The sequence below is a fragment of the Ochotona curzoniae genome, unplaced genomic scaffold (assembly GCF_017591425.1).
Source record: "Ochotona curzoniae isolate NIBS_2020 unplaced genomic scaffold, NIBS_Ocur_1.0 scaffold_1037, whole genome shotgun sequence".
NCBI lineage: Eukaryota > Metazoa > Chordata > Mammalia > Lagomorpha > Ochotonidae > Ochotona > Ochotona curzoniae.
This window is the reverse complement of record NW_024467083.1, coordinates 19,886,265-19,905,189: the sequence shown is the minus strand read 5'-3', so window position 1 is coordinate 19,905,189 and position 18,925 is coordinate 19,886,265. Positions and strand designations below refer to the sequence as shown.

The window sequence follows — 18,925 nt, the reverse complement described above, 5'->3', positions numbered from 1 at the left end:
AGGTCTCCCACATGAGTATCAGGAACCCAAGCACTTAGCCATCTTCTGCTGTTTTTCCCAGGTGCATTAGCGGGAACCTGGATGGAAAACAGAGCAACCAGGACTCAAAAAGGCACTCAGATGATTCCACACAGGCAGCACTTAATCCTCTGGACTACAGTGCCTGTCCCTAGACAGGGCTTTACTTTGCTTCTGCCAGACACCTAAGAATACTACCTGTCCAGGATATTCTTCACCAAAATTTCTTCTTTTGTAATATTTATTTATTTGTATTGGAAAAAGCAGATATATAGAGAGGAGGAGAGACAGAGAGGAAGATCCTCCATCTGATGATTCACTCCCCAAGTGGCCTCAACGGTTGGAGCAGAGCCAATCCAAAGCCAGGAGCCAGGAGCTTTTGCCAGGTCTCCCACCTGGGTGCAGGATCCCAAACTTTTGGGCTGTCCTCGACTGCCTTCCCAGGCAATAGACAGGGAGCTGGATGGGAAGCAGGACCGCCGATATTAGAACCGGTGCCCATATGGGATGCTGGCATGTTGAAGGCAAGGACTTTAACCACTACACTATAGTGCCGGGCCCAATCCAAATTTCTTAATGCAAATTCAAGGCTTGTTCATCAGTTCTCTGGAACTGAAACCCAGTAGGATCCAGCTTTGAGTAGAATGGGGGCTATTTATTCAGTCCTCTCATCTGGAAGAAAACTGAGAAATCTGCAAACCTCAAAGCTTGATTTTTTGTTACTGCTACTTCTAAGTAAAAAAATATTTTAAGGCCAGCACCGGTGTTGAATACTGGACATAACTCTGATTTTTACTGCTGGAGAGATTATGGCCCTATGATTCCTTATTGCTTTGTTAGCTCTTTGATGATTTTCATACAAAGTCTATTGTATTTCACCCAGCTTTATAAATTGTCCTCAGCAGAAGGTTTATTCAGTTTGCTTCACATCCCGTTATTGAAACTGAATGTCTCTTGTTTTCTTGATAGTAACCATGTGAAGTATGTAGATGTGGATATTTCCATTTTACAAATGAGAAAAAGAGCATTTGAAATTGTACTCAAGTGGTCCTCTAAGGTGAAAACCTGAGATCTGAACCAAGATTAGTCTTATAGCATGGGCATTTGGTGCAGTTAGGAGACTGCCTGGGACGCCAATATCCCATGTCAAAGTTCCTTGGTTGGTTAAGTCCCACGTCTGCTTCCATTCTCAGTTTCCTACTAATGCATATCCCCGGAGGCAGCAAATGGTGGTTCAAGTACTTGGGTCTCTGCCATCCACGTGGGAGACCAGGACTGGGTCCCAACTTCAGCTTGGCCCAGTTGTGTAATCGTGGGCAGATAGACAGTGAACCACTGGGTGGCATATTAATCTCTCTCTTCCTTTCAATTAACTGTTTTTTTGGAAGAGATTTCTTCTGAGTTCAAAGCTCGTGGTTTTTTCACCAGACCATGCCTGAGGATAGAACGGGAGAGAAGGAAAGCTGTTGAAAGCATCCACAAAGGGCCTGTGTTGAGCAGCAGAGCTGGGCCATGAGAGCTGTGAGTGTATGCAGGCACAAGAGCAGAAGATGCTCCTCAGGTGGAAATGGCTATGTAAGTACGCTCACTGTCGAGAGAGATGTGCCCCTGCTTGAGTGACCTTGTTCCTGGGAAGACAAACATCACCTTAAGTGGGGAGCCCAACTTAGAGCAGTGATGCATTTTGGAGGGTCACTTGGTGAGAGGGCCTCAAAGCGAGGCCAACAGAGTTGAAGAATCAGTGTGATACAGACTGTGCACACTCCTCTCCACCCTTCCTGCTCCCTGTCCTCTCCCCACCACCAGGAAGTGACCCAGGCCCTTCCTGAACCACTCTCCATCCATGAAAGCATCAACAAATTCTACAATCACTCTCCAACCCTAGCCATGTGCTATCTCTTCATAGTGGCAGCAGAGGCTTTTCCCTGGAGCCCAGCAAACAGCAGACCCCAGCCCTCCTTATCCTGGCTCCTGGCTTCAGATCTGCTCAGCTCCGGCCATTGCGGTCACTTGGGAAGTGAATCATCAGATGGAGGATCTTCCTCTCTGTCTCTTCTCCTCTCTGAATATCTGAATGTGCATTGAAAATAAATAAATTTTTTTAAAAAACAATATAAGGTCTCTGCTGAGCCAAGTTCTTGATTGACTATTGCCCTCCAGGAATTTCCTTTGAGGCCTAGTAATATTCCTAAGATTCATTTCCATACCATCCCCAGAGGAAGCTCTGTTGAATGCAGAGTATGTGTTATTCATTCTGACCATGAATGAGCCCAGGAACCAGAAGACAGAAAGGGCAGCTGGGGTTGGGGTACAGTCAGGGTTAGGGTGAGGACAAGAGGTAAGGCAGGCACAGGGGCCTGCCCAGGTTGAGGTGGTAGATACCTCCAGCAAGCCCAGGAAGAGTTCCTCAAGGGCTCCAGCCAGCTGACATCAGCCAGCTGACAGGGAGGAGATAAATGCATTCTCTTCCTGCGTGTGTGTGTGTGTGTGTGTGTGTGTGTGTGTGTGTTTTAACTTCTTTTCTTTGTTGGGGTTGGTGCTGCGCTGAGATTAATGGTTGATGGAGTCATTTTAAAAGTGCTCTTTGACAAAGCTCAGGCAAATAAATAAGCCCTGCCTGTCAGCTTCAGCTGCCCTTTCCTCCATGCCCCCACTTCTGCTTTGTCACCAAGAGGTCTTCTGCCTTCCATTACATCTGCCCATGCCTCTGCAGCAGGCGGGTGTTGGGGTGGGGTCTCCCCAGGCCTCACCTGTCTCATCAGTTCCTTGCGCATGCAGGGACAGGGAGGAGCCTGGGAAAGGGAGTAGTGCCTTTTGGGACACCAGGTCACTTGCACTTGTCTGACCTAGGTGTGACCCTCCTTTCTCACAAGAAGAGGGTGGTCAAGAGCCAAAGCTGTGGACCCAGACCACCCAAGTTGAGTCCAACTCTACTGTTCATTAACTGTGAGATTTGGGGTCGTTACTACTTACTTTCTCATAGCCATGGTTTCCCAATCTGCAAAATGGTGATAATCTTAGAATCTGTGTCCTGGGGCTGCTGGAGAGATTAAATAAAATATTACTCACTAAATACTTGGATCAACACCTGCTTTGTACTAAGCAACCACTTGAGGTAGCAACTCCTGTTGTTTCCCTCCCCAGGGATTAAGCACCCCGGAACATTACCCCTACTGGGAGCGGTAGTTGTACGGAGGACGTCCTCAAGTTTGTGGTAAAGTGACTAAAGAGAAGTCTAAGGGTTGGCATTGTGGTGTAGTGAGTGAAGGTACCATCTGTCATGCTGGCAATCCCATATGGGCGTTGGTTTGAATCCTGGCTGCTCTACTCCATCCAACTCCCTACTAATGCACCTGGGAATGCAAAGGAAGATGGCTCAAATGCTTGGGTCCCTGCCACCTACACGGAGACCTGGAAGGAGCTCTTATATTCAGGTTTAGACCTAGCCCAGAGCTGGCCTTCTCATCCATCTAAAGAGTAAATCAGCAGATGGAAGATTCAGTGTGTGTGTGTGTGTGTGTGTGTGTGTGTGTGTGTGTGTGTGTGTGTGTAAAACCCTGACTTTCAAATAAATAAATAAATCTTAAAAATAAAAAGGCAAGTCTATTTGGGTGCAAAATAAATTGAAATCTGCGGTAGTTTTCATCATAATACACATTTTCCATGGATTTTTTTGTAGACCTCTTGTTTCCTATGAATGTTGCTGGTAGGGATACTCAAAGCCCCATGGAGCCTTGTAATTGGCCCCAGCATGCTCCCTTTCTTGCACACTGCAGCCACTGCTTCACCAGGACACAGAAGGTTAATTGAAGGGCAAGAGGCAGAATTGTTAGGAGAAGTTTCTGTATAGCGTATGTATGTGAATGTGTGTGAATATGTGTATATGTGTGTTCATACCTGGACATAGGGCAGGCTGGAAGTTGGGCCTCTGCTAGCACCATAATCACCTCCAATGCTACCTGCCTCCTGCCTCCTTCACTGGAATCCACATTAAATTTAATATTGACCAGCATAGAGCATGATGTCAGGCCTAAAAGAAGGCTCTGGTTGTGAAGCAAATGAGAAAGTTGTGACCATGACCTTGGCAGAAGCCAGGGAGGATCTGGGAATCCAATACAGGACCATGCGTGTTGTGATGAAGGCATTGGTCCTTCAAGGAGAGCAGGTGGGCAGCATCCAGCAAGTATTCCTAGGTGGCCAGATTTATTTTTTAAGACTTTGAAGCATGACTTTAGCTGATAAGAGAAGCCCCACATAAATGCAGTTGTAAAAGTTGATAGGGCTTCTGGAGGGCTGTTTACATCTTTTAAAAATGAGCAATGGCTTCAGGCATCTGAAAAATTAGAGGTGTTGGGGCCAGCACCATGGCTGAACAGGCTAGTCCTCCACCTTCAAGTGCTGGCTTCCCATATGGGCGCCGGTTCTAATCCCAGCAGCCCTACTTCCCATCCAGCTCTATGCTGTGGCCTGGGAAAGCAGTCAAGGACGGCCCACAAGCCCTTGGGACCCTGCACCCACGCGGGAGACCTAGCAGAAGCTCCCGACCACTGGCCTCGGATCAGCTCAGCTCTGGCCATTGCAGCCATTTGGGGAGTAAGCCAGTGGATGGAAGATCTTTCTGTCTCCTTCTCTCTGTAATTCTGCCTTTCCAATAAGAAAATAAATAAATCCCTTTTAAAAAGAGAAAGTTGTTAATTCTGGTGGTGTTTTTTTTGTTTGTTTGTTTGTTTTTTATTGTGGAACATCTCAAGCATGCGTAACAGTACAGAGGATGGTAACTGCTCCCTGGCTTCAATGCATTGTTTTTTCTTTCTTGCCTTATCTTTTTTCTTGGGGTGTTTTTAAAAGATTTATTTGTTTATTTGAAATTTAGAGTTACAGAAAGGTAAAGAGAGAGAGAGATTCCATCCAACTGCTTTATTCCCCAGATAGCCACACAGCCTAGGGCTGGGACAAGCCGAAATTAGAAGTCGGGGAAAAGGAGCTCAAGCATTTGGGCCATCTCCCACTGCCTTTCCCAAGCTGTGAGCAGGGAGCCGGATGAGAAGCAGAGTACTTGGGGCTCAAACCAGCACCTATATGGTATTCTGAGGTTGTGCTCGCTTCGGCAGCACGTATGCTAAAATGGTATGCTGACTTCACAGGCGACAGCTTAACTTGCTACACCAAAGCACCACCTCCTTCCTGGAGCATCTTCAAGCAAATTCCAGAGTTGTATCATTTCACCTATGAAATGGAACCAGTGATTTTTAAGCTTTCTTCCGTCTCAGATCTGGCATAAATGAACACATGGTAAAGCATGACAAAGGAGTCTCTCAGACACTTGGGAGGAAGGTTGTGTCCATTTGTGGGCATGGTGTGTGTGAGGGCTTTTGCCCACACACAGGCATACATAGAGCTGCCTCAAGGTGCTCCTCTGGTCACCCCAAAACTGTGCTCCGGGCTCCTCCCAACAGGAGGAGTCCAGGGAGTGCAGATGCTTGGAGATTTGGCTCTGTGCCCCGCAGCCCCACAGCCTAGCTGGTCATCCAGGTCTTCAGATCCTGAGGTCCACCTTTCTGCTGGCCCCACCCTGTACTCAGCCTGCCAGAGAGGGTAAGAGAAGAAGGAGGCATGAACCCAGCACCCGCAGTGCAGCCCTAGAGGAGCCAGCCTCACAGCTCACAAGGACCTTATGCAGACGCCACCCAGCCCTGTGAGACAGAGGCTGGGACAGCCTTGTGTTCACACGAGGTCTCTTAGCAGGCGGTAGGAGAGCAAGGACTGTAGCACCAGCACAGGGCTGTCTGCCTGCAACCTGCACGCAGGGAGTGCATCAGGAAGGTAAGAGCAGAGGTCCCTGATGATTCAGAGATGCACATGGCTTATTGAAGAGGAGGTTACTGGTTCTCCAAGACAAGTACAGGGGCAGGGCTGGAGCAGTAGAAAGGAGAGGGGCAGGGAGCCAGATCAGATTCAAGAAAAGCCATTGGAGGAGCCTGGTGTCCCTGTGTGTGAAGAGCGAAGAGAGACACCTGGTGGCCACCCACAGGGTCAAGTGGGCAAATTGCTGAGATGCTCCTCTCATTGCTCCTCTCATGCCTCCCATCTCTCATTGGTTCTGCCCTCATTCCAGCCACAGCTATGGAAGACAGAATTGGGGTGGGAGGGCAACAGAGGGCAGACTGGACCTCAGAGATGTTCACAAGGTGAACCACAGGCTCAGCCCAGCTTTGCCCTCTACTTCCTATCACCTTCCTGGACTTGGATGTTTCCCCTCCTTAGGAGTGACCTGGGGGTCTGACCATAGCCGCTTGTGGAGCTCTCCCTCTTGAGGCACCTACCCACTCTGGCACACCAAAGGCTTGTTGTGGCTCTCACTCAGTGGTATCATGGCCAAGGCAACTCCTCCTGTTCTGAGCAGGCCTTGTTGGCCCAGGGTGACAGGAGGCTGAGAAGCTGGCCCCGAGAGGAGGGTTGTTGGGTGCATATGGAGCAAGAGCGGCAGATGGCACAGGCCTGCAGGCAATGTCTCTGAGGGAGCAGTGTGGGTTGATCAGACATGTGTGCTGCTACTCGGGGCTCTTTCTTGTAAACTCCCAACATCCTAGTCTGAGACCGGGGAAAAATTGCACAAGGACCACATTTCCCAAAGAACATGCCTGTCGAGAATGTGGCTAGAGCTTGGAAAGCACCCATGTAGCTCCCATCCCTGGAGCCCCATGGGATGCTCCAGGCCAGGACAGATACCCTCACCATATTTCATGGGATCTGACGCCAAGGCTGGGTGACTTTACAGCCCCAACGGTCTCAACCTCTCCACCTTGGCCTTCCAGAGTACAGGGGTCTTTACAAACCACACTCTAAACAAGCACATCCGGAGGACAGGGAACAACCCACTGAGTGTTTCAAAGGTGTTACTATCAATAAGCAAAGCCCACTTTTCACTTGAATAATCTTCGCATTGACAAGAGACCAGTGGTGACCTTGGGTCTTTCTCCTTCCCTGGTTTTTGTCAGCAGGTAGCAAGATGTTTTCACCTTGTCTTGTTGTCTTGCTGTCTGCTTACTCTCTCTGATCCTCATATCCGTGTATCTTCCTGAGAGCTGTGGAAGCTACAGGGAAAGTGTCAGGGTAACTACTAAGCTCCTCTTGGCTTCCAGATGTGGTTGCAGAGGTCATCTCTTTAGATGACCAGGCACCCTTCTGCCCTGCTGTGAGTCATGATTGGTAGAGACAGGTGCAAGGATATTGTGGACCAAATGGCGACATTTGGATCCTCAAAGATCAGGTGGGGAGAGGAAGCTGAAACTAGGAAGGATAACCAGTTGGTTTGCAACCTTATGCTCAATCATAATTTATTTTTGCATTTGAATGTTTTACATCTAGAAAGTCCATTTGGTTTACATCTGCTGGTGTTTCCTATTGCTTTCACTTCTTGGTGAGTCCATCCTTTATGTGTAGCAAATGTTTCCTACCTAACTGTTCTATCAGTGCTGGCATCTGTGGTTCTTAGCAGCACAGCTAAATCTCTTGTCTTCTCTGCCAACTCTCATTCTTGATTGCTTGTTTCCTTGTGGTTTATTTCTTTTTCTCTTTGTCTGTGGCTATCCAAAGGCCTAGGTTAAAGATGTGTCCTTCTTATAGGATGTAAATTTGGCTTGCAGATGACCCAGGTAGTAACTCTTGACTTGGGACTACTTCTGCAGACTTCTAGAGCCTGAAGTTAGAATTTGTGCTCTTCAGTGTCAGCCCAGGGTTCAGCTTTGCAAATCAAATCACTAAGCTGTTATTGGGTGATGCCTGCAAGCCACCCAGCTGCCCTCTTTGCCTCCTGCTCACACGTCCCTTGTGATTTGTTACTTATTTTGTTAGGAATAGAGTAGATTTGCTGAACCCACCCATCATCAGAATTGTTATTCAAGATGTAGATAATTTGATAGCAGAAGAGCCCTTTACAGATCGAATCTCAGCAGCTCATTGATAAGCTGTTCACGGTCCATTCTCTCAGTGCCTATCACATGTCAAATATGGATATAAGAAGGAAGGCTACAGGCTCTGCTCCCCCTGAAACTTGCAGTCAGTCCTGAAGGAGTCAATTCTGAGGTCAGTCCATTCGATGAAATACACACCAAAAGGTTGCTTCACCTCTCAGCCACTTGTGAACGGTAGTTGAGTCCCTACTGTGTAACACATGATGTTTCGGACACCAGGGGCCCAGAGACAATTGGCCTCATCCCTAGCTTACTCTTTTCTGACTGGGGAGAAGGTACATTTGGGAAGGTATGGCAAGGCTTACAGGAGTAAGAACTGCAGTGGAGATGGAAACAAGGGAGTGAGCAATGGTCCTCCTGGGGCATCGGGCAGAGCCCAGGAAGGTGACATTTCCTTGAAGGGTGTCTGGAAAGATAAGTAAGGATCAACCTGCAGAGAAAAGGGGCAGGCCGTTCCCAGCAGCTAAGAGCCTGGGAAAGAACTGGAGTCCTGCAGGAGCCCAGTGCATCTGGGACACAGACTGAGTACAATGTGTCAGCAGCACGCACGGCAAAAGGGGAGGACAGGAACTTGGCTGGCATGCATAGAGGCTGCTCCATTTCCCAAGTGTGACTGCCATCCCAGGATCTTCCCTACCTCCACCTTGCTGAGTGGTACATGTCTGGACCTTCCATCCCAGCCCCACTGCCACTGCCTTGCTTATGGCCTCTTTGTTTCTCTCCTGGACTGTTGCAGTAGCCTACTATCTAGCTTCCCTGCCTTTACCTCCTCCCCATCCAGTCCATCCTCCACACTATCTTCAGGGTCATCTTTAAAGACAGGTGATTCTGGGCCTGGCGTGATGGCGCAGTGGTTAAGGTCCTCACCTTGCATGCCCGGGATCCCATATGGGCACCGGTTCTAATCCCAGCAGCTCCACTTCCCATCCAGCTCCCTGCCTGTGGCCTGGGAAAGCAGTCGAGGACGGCCCAAAGCTTTGGGACCCTGCACCCATGTGGGAGACCAGGAAGAGGCTCCTTGTGCTCACTTGGGGAGTGAATCATCAGATGGAAGATCTTCCTCTCTGTCTCTCCTCTCTGTATATCAGCCTTTCCAATAAAAATAAAATAAATCTTAAAAAGAAAAGGCAGGTGATCCTGTCTTTCTCCTGGTTGGAATTCGTCACTGGTGCCCCATTGACTTCAGGATAAAGCCCAGATTCCTGCAATGATGCAGAAGAGCTTTGCTGGGACCACCCCACAGCTGCATTTCCCACTTGCTCCATTCACTAATTTTCCAGTTCACCCGCACCTAGGGAATTCTTGGTCTCCACCTTGTGGTTTAATGCAGAGACCCCTCCTTTGTGCTCATGCAGGGGGCTCTGTATGTACTTTACTTGTGGCAGTTAACATTGTGACACCGGACTTTCATCATGAGTGCCTTCTCTGACTTTCCTATGATGTCATAAGCTCCTTGAGGACAAAGAACATGTCCGTCTATTCAGCTTTATATCCCCACCATCCAGCACAGTGGTGTACATAAGGCACATGTTTAGCAGATGTTTGATAAATTGATCCATGCAGAGCGATGGAATGAAACTGTAGGCTGGTGCAGGGGTGTGTGTGTGTGTGTGTATCTGTCTGTGTTTGTGTTTGCTAAATATGGTGGGCAGGGCATCTCTCTGGACAAGCAAGCAGGCTATCCCTATAGTGTCTGACCTGGTCTGAGTTGCTAATGTAGTTACAGTGACTTGTGTGAGGCTGGTAGCTGCTGCGCCTCTCCTCTGACATTCTGAGTCTGCACATCAGTGACCTGTGCAGAAAGGAAGGGTCTGAACAGTGGTTCCCCAAGGTCACCTAGAACGCAATCCCTCTTGATCTGTAGCCTCAGACATCTGGGGGCCCAGCCATCTGTGTGGTGACAAGCTTTCCAGATATTCTGTTGCATGCTCATGGTAGAGAACCACTGATTGAGAAGCTTTGTCACTCAGCACAACTACCGTTGAGATAGCAAGACAAGGAGGTGGTTACCACAAACCAAGAGTGGTGAAGAGCTATTGGCCAGCAGCCTGCGGCTCAGGCCAGCCATGACCCAGCATGGGGCTGCTGACATGGCAATGGCCTGGGAGGGCCTCACACCCCCTTCACCCAGGGCTGTGCTAGCACAGCTGAGAAGCACCCTGTCAATCCTGAGGGGGCCCCACCAGGGTTCTGGGCCCATGTTTCTCTACTGCCTGAGCAGTGTCTTTCAGCTCATCCTGCTGCATGGAGTGTGGTCAGGAAAGGTGTTCAGCAAGCCAGGCATGGAGTCATGTATGGATGAGTGGGTAATCCCAAGCCTGCTCTTCAACCTTTCTGAACTTCTGTGTCAAAAATGGGGCTCTCAGTACCTCATCACATGGTTGTAAAGATTGAACAGCCCATGGTAATACTTTACACAAATGATCTATTCCTGAATCATCTCTGTGACTATCCCTACATGGCCTTCTCTCTGAGCCCCGCCTTTCCTCTCCTGGTCCACCCCAGGTGGAGCCTTTAGAGGAACTCCAGGGTTCCCAAATGGTAGCCCATCATCTGGACTCCCAGGGATTTGCTAGGACTGGGGTAAGCCCAGGAGAGGATCTGAGCAGGTGTATGTGGAGGAGAAGGTGGAATGAATTTCTTCAATTTCCCACCTTTGAGGACAGCAGTAGAGCACTGCAGTTGCCTGTGGAATGACAATGAACAGGTAGCTTCTGCATTTTCTGTAGTGCTTTCCAGTGGGGCTGCTACCTACCCTGCTGGCTCCTTGGGGACCATAACTTGAGGTTACAGTAACTGGCATCTTTGCACAGGGACTTTGGAATCAGAGACTTGGTCCATATTCCAGTTCTGCAATGGGCAAGTCAAGTGGCCTGGGGCATATGACTTAGCTACTCTGCCTGTTTTCTCCCCTCTACAATATGGGAGGTGCACTTCTTGGGAGGTGCAAAGGCAATAATGAATGTATGGTCCAACACTAGGCGGGTGCTTTTAAAGGTAATGGCAGTGTTGCTCCATGACAGGAGACTGGGACACCCAAAGCAGCTGCCCTGGTGTTGATCATGGGATGGTACAGCAGCCCAGGTTCTTTCAGGGTGATCCACCAAAGTGCTTTGTCCTTGCATAGGGTAGAGACCATGAAGACCTAAGTCCCTGGAACTCATTACACTGGTTGTCTGCTTACTCTGACCCCACCCTTTAGGACAGCTTCCAGTTCCCAATACCATGTCCTATCCCCAAATCCAGGGCCTACAGGAGACCAAGTTCAAGGACATCTCAGCTGTGGGTAGATGTGGCAGCGAGGCTGATGAGTCCTCCTTTGTAGAGACTCACTGAGATCTTGTGTTGCTGGCTGAGCTCCTGGCCGGTGCCCAAGTGGGCAGTGCCCTAATTTCCAGTACAGAACAGGACCCATCCCACCCCCAAGACCGGCAGCTTGCTCCTGCTTGAGAGGCAGACAGCGTCGGATGAGGAGCTTGGCTTGCATTTATCTCGTGACACCTGGAGGAGGAAATAAAGGCAGCAATTAATTGTACAAGGCGGGAGGTTTGTGCAGCTTAAGTTTAGATAAAAAAAGTTTAATTATCCCTAAGCCCTAATACAAATTAATTAGCCTTCCATATTAGGAGGGTAAGCTCCCCAGCTCCTGAACAGCCTAGACATCACTGTGGATTACCGAGGGTGCGCTGAGTGAGGGAGGGAGGAGGAGGAGTCCGCAGCTCCTGAGCTCTGCCTGCCCAGGGCCCACAGCTACATCAGGTGGCATGGGGTGAGTCCTGAGTCTCGACAGGGGGCACCTTAGCTCCCCTCCAGGAGGGACTCTCTGTACCCTATTATCCCCACCCATAAAGCCAGCATGGGGCAGGAATGAATATCCTTATGCACAAAGGGAAAAAGACAAAAAAGAAATAAGCTGTAAATCAAAAATTCTTTTTTCTGGGCTATGACCTTCTATTTTTCTTTTCTTAGCCCTCTCTTCAAAGTCCCACAAAGTAGAAGCCATTAGGCCTTTGAGAATCCCGGTTGCTCCCTTATGTCCATGATCCTGACCAGGTGGGCCTCAGTAGGTCCTCAAGGGTCTCCTCCCACCCAAGGCAGTGGTTCCCGCCAGAACTAGTCACTTGTCTAATGAGGGCTGGCTCTATGGCAGGAGTGTTGCCCCACACAACCCTGCAAGGCAGGCTTTACTCATTAACTCCAACATGCAACCAACATTTCTGGACGTGCGTTGGGCAAGGGATGGCATGTTCTGATCTGCATTTTAAGACTATGTGTCTGTGAATTCCAGGGGAACAACGTGCACATGAAAAGTCTAGGAGAGAGAGAGGCTTTTGCATAAGCCGAGCCTGGACACCGTGGTGTTATGATCCAACCAGAGTTTATTCATGAAGCACTCAGAAAGATTTCCCTATGTTGCCAGGTAGAGCGTTTTGACAAACAGGCATTCATTTCATCCCTCACCACAGCCCTGTGAAGCAGGCACTATTATTTCATCTGTGTCAAGAAACCAAGGACAGAGAAGGACAGCAAGTAGCCAAGAGGTGGCAGTGCCAGGATCCAAGTAGTGGTCCAGAGCCCAGGGTCCCCGCTCATGACTATTGAACTGCACTGTTGCCTGGGAGGTTCCCCAGGGTGTTCCTTCAGGCCCATCCTCTCCCCAAACTTTCCCCTCACTGCATACACACACTCACCAGGCAAAGCAGGATGTGAGAGACAGAGTACAGGCCATGAGAAGCAAACCAACTGGGGCTGTTACCCAGTTGTTCTCCTTCAGTAGTTGAGTGGCCTCGAACAAGTGTCTGTCCCTTCTGGACTTCAGCTCCCGTTCCCTAAGGTGGGTTGGCCCAGCCTAATGGCATGGGTTTTCATTACCTACACTGAGAGGGCTGAGGTTTCCATCACAGGCTCCAGCACCCTGGTCCCTTCTAGCTCTGGGTGCCCTTTCCCCTATTCCTGAAGCCAAACATCACTGTCCCCTTGACTGTTTCCTTTGAGTTTCTAGATAACTCACAGCCTCCTTCCCGACATGAACCAGTTCATCAATATTCCATAGAACATTCAGTGTCCAACCTTTTTTTTTTTAAGATTTATTTATTTTTATTGGAAAATCAGATCTACAGAGAGCAGAGACAGGGAGAAAGATCCTCCATCCACTAGTTCACTCCCCAAGCAGCCGCAATGACCAGAACTGAGCCAATCCGAAGCCGGGAGCCAGGAGTGAAGAGCCTCTTCCAGGTCTCCCATGCAGATGTAGGGTCCAAGGCCATGGGCCATCCTCTTCTGCTCTCCCAGGCCATAGGCATGGAGCTGGATGGGAAGCAGGGGTGCCAGGATTAGAATCAGTGCCCATATGGGATTCCAGTGCATGCAAGGTGAGGTCTTGTCTCTAGGCTACCATGCTAGGCCCAGTATCCAACTTTGAGATAGCAGCTCACAGTGGTCTGCATCAGAGAATGGAGGGTAACTACCCACTCCTTTTTTCTGAACTCTCCTCCTAGCAACCCAACTTAAAACAGCACTATTGAGCCTGGCACAGTAGCCTGGGTGGTTAAAGTCCTTACCTCACCAGATCCCATATAGGCACCAGTTCTAATCCTGGCATCTGTCTTTTCATCCAGCTCCCTGCGTGTGGCCTAGGAAAGCAGTCGAGGATGGCCCCAAGCTTTGGGACCCTGCACCCATGTGGGAGACCTGAAAGAGGCTTCTGGCTCCTGGCTTAGGATTGGCTCAGTTCCAACTGTTGTAGCCACTTGGAGAGTGAATCATCCAACAGAAAATCTTCCTCTGTGTCTCCTCCTCTCTGTATATCTGACTATCCAATAAAAATAAATCTCAAAAAAAAAAAGCACTATGATTTTAACAGCTATGCAGTAGCCACTTCAGAAGTTAGAGTCCCTAGTGATTCTGAACACAGACTTTTAAGCCAGGTCTCTCCCATTGATTATTTGGGTCAAAATCAATCAGGTTGGTTCCCCCATGATTATAACCTGTAAAAATCCTGTTGACTCACGAAGACCCAGTTCATCACTACGTTGTCATTTGGAACTTTGAAGAACTTACTTCAAAATAAAAAGCAATAGTAGCTTCCTCATCCTGATCCTCACCGAATCCACGTGGAAGAAGATTAAACAAAAACACTTAGTTGTTAAGAAGCAGGGGGAAAGAAACAGCTCAGCCACAAGAAAACCAAAGGAGAGGCTGGCTGCAGCAACAGAACAAGAACTGCGTGTCCACCAACCTCCCTCCACCTCTCTTCTTTCTCTGGGTCAGATTTCTTTCATCGCCCCATAACAGAACACAGGCTACCAACTTTCCAGGCCTTTACCTGGTGTCACTTCATCTCCTCTGAAGCAGACTTATTTATTTGAAAGACAGAGTTAGAAACTAAAAGAGAGAGAGAAGTTACAAAGAGAGAGCTTCCATTCCCTGATTCACCCCACAAATGGCCACAACAGCTAGTGTCAGGCCAAAACTAAGGAGGCAGGAGCTTCATTCAGGTCTCCATGGGGAGGCAGGGAGCACTGGGCCCTTCTCTGCTGTTTTCCTAGGCTATTAACAGGGAACTGGATCAGATGTGGAGCAGCCAGGATTCTCACTGATGGCCACATGGGATGCAGGCGTACAGGCAGTGACGTAAACCTCTGTGCCAAAATGCTAGCCCCCAGGTGTTGCATTTTGAACTGGGACAAGTGGGAGTAGAGACGGAAGAAGGGTTTGTAAGAGTATGGCAGCTCCCTCGGGCAGTTGTTGTTGTACTGGTTTGGCGGGGAGCAGTTATGGCTCTGAGATGGGTAGGCATCAGCCGGTGAATTGCCTGGTGTCCCACACATGGGTAACTTAGAGATTTTAGTTAGTCTGACACTGAGCTGTTTCTTCTGAATGACCTCATCAGTTAGCAACATGCCTGGGGGTAGAAACCTTATTTTATAGGAAATAGAAGCTTAGGTTAAATAAATTACCTAAGGTCACTTAGCTGGTCATAGGTGATGTGGGGCTGGGGTTCAAACCCAGGTGTGATGCCAGTCTCCCCACTCAATTATGAGGCCACACTACCTCCCTCTGGCTTTATAAAACTTACTGAAAAATTCAGAAATACCTCACTGGAGACTTTAATTGAGATCCAGTCTTCATTGACTTACTTCATCATAAAGGAGACCCTTCTGACGTGAAACCCAGGAGCTCCCTTTGCTAACATAATCTTTTAGGCGTACCAGGAGACGGGAGATGACCATTTAGCCTCTGCCTGCCCCAGTGTGCTATTTTCTGCAGCCTGTCCATGGAGATGAAGAACTGGGACAAGACCACATTCTGTGAGAAACCATGATGTAATAGATCGTAGCAGTCTTCTGAGCTACTGGCCCAGTCAACCCTGCTCTCAGGACCAGAAATAGGATTAACTTGGCAACGTGACAGAGTAAGCCAACGCAGCTCATTTTCCAGGTGTTCCCAAGCTGTCCACTTAGTAATTGGCTCTCAAATACAGCTAGAAATTCTATGGTAAAATTGGCAGGTTCCAAACCTGGCTGTCTGTAGTCTTTGGACCTTCTTGCCCTTTCTTTCAAAATATCCACAAACGATCTTCGGCCACTGGCAGTTTCTTCACAATCCCCAACCCAGGGCTCTACAGCCCCACCTTCACATTCCTTCTGTGTCCAGAGTAGGATCCACGTGCACCTGCCTGGGACCCAGCCGGGCACCTGCTTACTCTCCCCTCCCCTAGGTGAAGCTGCAATCCTACCATTAGATGTTGCCATGGCCTCTCCAGGAGGCAGCGTCTTCTCCTGTGTGGAGAGAGTGGAGCTGCCGCTCTGCTTTCTGTCCCCATTCACTTGCAGACCCTCTTGGTTCTTCAAATGGACAAAGTAACCCTTCTGTTGGCCTTCACCATCTTGCTGACACAGTTCTTCCCTACCCCAGCCATATTTCATTTCTGTCACAGCTGTGTGCCTACTAGTCACCATTCAGTCACATCACTAATGATCCCAGCCAACATGACAGGGCTCAGAGGCTGCCCCCACCAACCTTGCCCCCATCATTGATTGTTTGAACTTGGGATGACTCATTGTGTCCTCAGAGATTCCTATCATCAGAAACAATGTTTTTCAGAATGCCAAAAGTAGCTACATTTAGTGCTTCTTGCTGTGTATGTCACAATTACGACATAGGTCTGGTTACGACATAGGTCTGGGTCATAGGATTGTGACATGGGCTATCAGTGTCTCTGTTTTATAGACAAGGAATACTAAGACCCAAATAGCACTCCTCCAAGATCACACAACTATTTTCTAGTGAGATTGAGTGGTTCTTGAACCTTGATTACCTACTCCTAGAATCCAAATTGTCACCCAGGAGTCTCATGGCACAGGAGACAGATCTTGCCACAGAGACCTAGACAACACTCTTGAAGGTCTTAATGTTTGTGCACTTCAGAGACAGCTAGAGCCAGAACTGGGACTCTGCACATTTAAGGAGAAGGAAGACAGTTCTCAAAACAGGGGTCTGGGGGCCGTCATGTGGCACACAGTGAAGATGCTGCTTGGAATACCTGCATCCAGTTTCAGAGCACTGAGGGCAAGTCCCAGCTCCATTCCTGACTCCAGCTTCCTGCCAGTGTGCACCTTGTCAGGGAGCAGTACTGGCTCCCTCCCACCCACATAAGAACTCAGATTCAGCTTGACTTCTGGCCTCCTAGCTTTGGTCTGGCTAAGCCCTCCATGTTGTGGGTTTTAAGGGGCGTGAACCAGTGAATGGAAGATTGGTCTGTCTCTGCCTGGTATCTCTGTCTCTCTGCCTTTCAAATAATTACAACAATTTTTAAAACCTGGAGCTTATGTCATAGGGTGTTGAGACACTCCCATAGATCATTCATTTATTCATCTGTCAGTGTTTAAGGAGCAAAACTTCCTGTTTCCAAAGCACCTCGTCCTCTGTGAAAACCAGGATGCCTGGACCCTCCATTGACAACTGACTTTGAGACTCTTAACTCCAGCAGCAGCCCTTCCTGGTCACCCAGAGCCTGTTGCTGCAGCAGCTACCCAGAAGCCACAGGGGCAGGGGAAATGCTGCTGTTGGCCTTGGCCAAGGGATTCTCACCACTCTTGGCTTAAGAAGGTCTTTAAATTATCTCAGTAAAGAGGAGGCTAAACACTCGACTGCTGGAGAAAGTGCTTTATTGATTGGAGGAGAGAGCGCCTTCTGGCTTGCATGCCCAGGCCTAAACAGAAGCCTGGCCATGCCAGTCCTGGGAGGGGGCAGCTACCAGTGCGTGAAGTACCCGAGAGAGGAGCCACAGCATCATTGCATGGTATGCAGCCTATCTGGCTGAGTGTCACAGCTGTGGTCTCCTCTGAGTCAATGCGATGAATGGCAAAGAGCAAAGACCATTATTCCAGGTCAGAAGGCAAGCTCAGCCATCTCACATCTCCAAGCCTCTGTCCAGTGGAGGACAAGATGGGAGGGAATCTGTAAAGTGCCTGGCAAATTCTAATGCCCCATATGGCCAGAAGGTGGGGTTATTTGTTGTTATGTTATTTGTATTATCATAAATGAGGTCCTGTGACTCCTTTGCCCTCAATTCATCCTGGTCCCTCTCTGTATGTGGACAGAACCTGTATCCATCATCACAGGCACGCCACACACTGTGTGGGCTGATCCCTGCCTGCCGCCTTGGTCTCCTCTGACATGATTCTCCCCCCTCTCACCACACTCCTTCCTGCTGGCCCATGGACACCCCCTGAGATGGACGGAGCTCCTTTCCCCCACCCCCCACCTCCCACCCAGATCTCTGTGCTTTTGATCCCACTGCTGGCATGCTTGCCTCCAGGTGTGGTGTGGCTGAGCCCTTTACCTTCCTTCAGGTCACAGAGTAAACGGTTGCTCCTCACAGAACCCTCTCCTGCCTGTGTTCCTGCCACCTGATACCACACCTATCTATCTCTTCACAGAAACAACTCTAAGCTGTGGGTGTTTTATGTAGTCACAAACTTGTTGATGGTTTTGCTCTGGAGGAGGTTGAATCCATCATTATAAGGATTCTGGCTCCTTTGTTTACTGTATCACAGTCTCTGGCATGTCAAACAGGTTTCAAACAGCTGATGGCTGGCTGGTTGGCTGGTTGGATGGATGGATGGATGGATGGATGGATGGATGGATGGATGGATGGATGAGTACATGAATGCACAGATAAATAAGTAGATGGTATATGGGTGGGTGGGTGAATGAATGGATGAATGGACGGATTGGTGAGCAAATGGTGAATGAGTAGTTAGGTATGTTAGTGGATAGATGGATGGGTAAGTGGGCTGATGTATGGATGGATGGACTGGATGATTTGAAGTGGATGGATAGTTGGATGAATGGATGGGCAGATGAATGGAGAGATAGCTAAACAAATGAGTGGATGGTGGGTGGGTATAAGGAGGGGAGGAATAAAGGCAGGAGGGGTAAGTGACTGTCTCCTAAATGTCCCCTCTCTCCCTCATCCCATCTCTCTCTCTCAGGTATGGAGACATGGTGCCTAAGACCATTGCAGGGAAGATCTTCGGCTCCATCTGCTCCCTGAGTGGCGTCCTGGTCATTGCCCTGCCAGTCCCTGTAATTGTTTCCAACTTCAGCCGGATTTACCACCAGAATCAGAGAGCTGACAAACGCAGGGCACAAAAGGTGAGCCGCCCACTCAGGGATGGTGGGCCAGCAGGGGATGCAGGGTAAGGAGTGGAGGGGCTGCTCAGGGGCAGGCCTGGATCTTGGCCACATGCAACTGGGGCACACAGCCAGGCAGCCAGGCCTTAGTCCCTCAGAGGCTCCATGTGCAGATAGCCTCTAGCTGTGGAAGATGAGGCAGCTTCATGTCCCTTCCTCCTTACCAGTGGCCTGAATTCTGCACCCCCTCCCAAGCTACACAAAGCCACACACCCTCCTTTATTTGTAAGCTG

General features: G+C 49.1%; 1 protein-coding gene across 2 annotated transcripts in view; it reads left to right on the top strand.

Moving 5' to 3' along the window:
* Positions 1–18,925, top strand: part of KCND3 (potassium voltage-gated channel subfamily D member 3) — a 204,366-nt gene that overhangs the window by 173,575 nt on the left and 11,866 nt on the right. For both annotated transcript variants that reach the window (XM_040998494.1, XM_040998493.1), the window contains exon 3: positions 18,491–18,653. In XM_040998494.1, the coding sequence (XP_040854428.1) occupies positions 18,491–18,653 (163 nt within the window). The remainder of the gene's footprint in view (positions 1–18,490; positions 18,654–18,925) is intronic.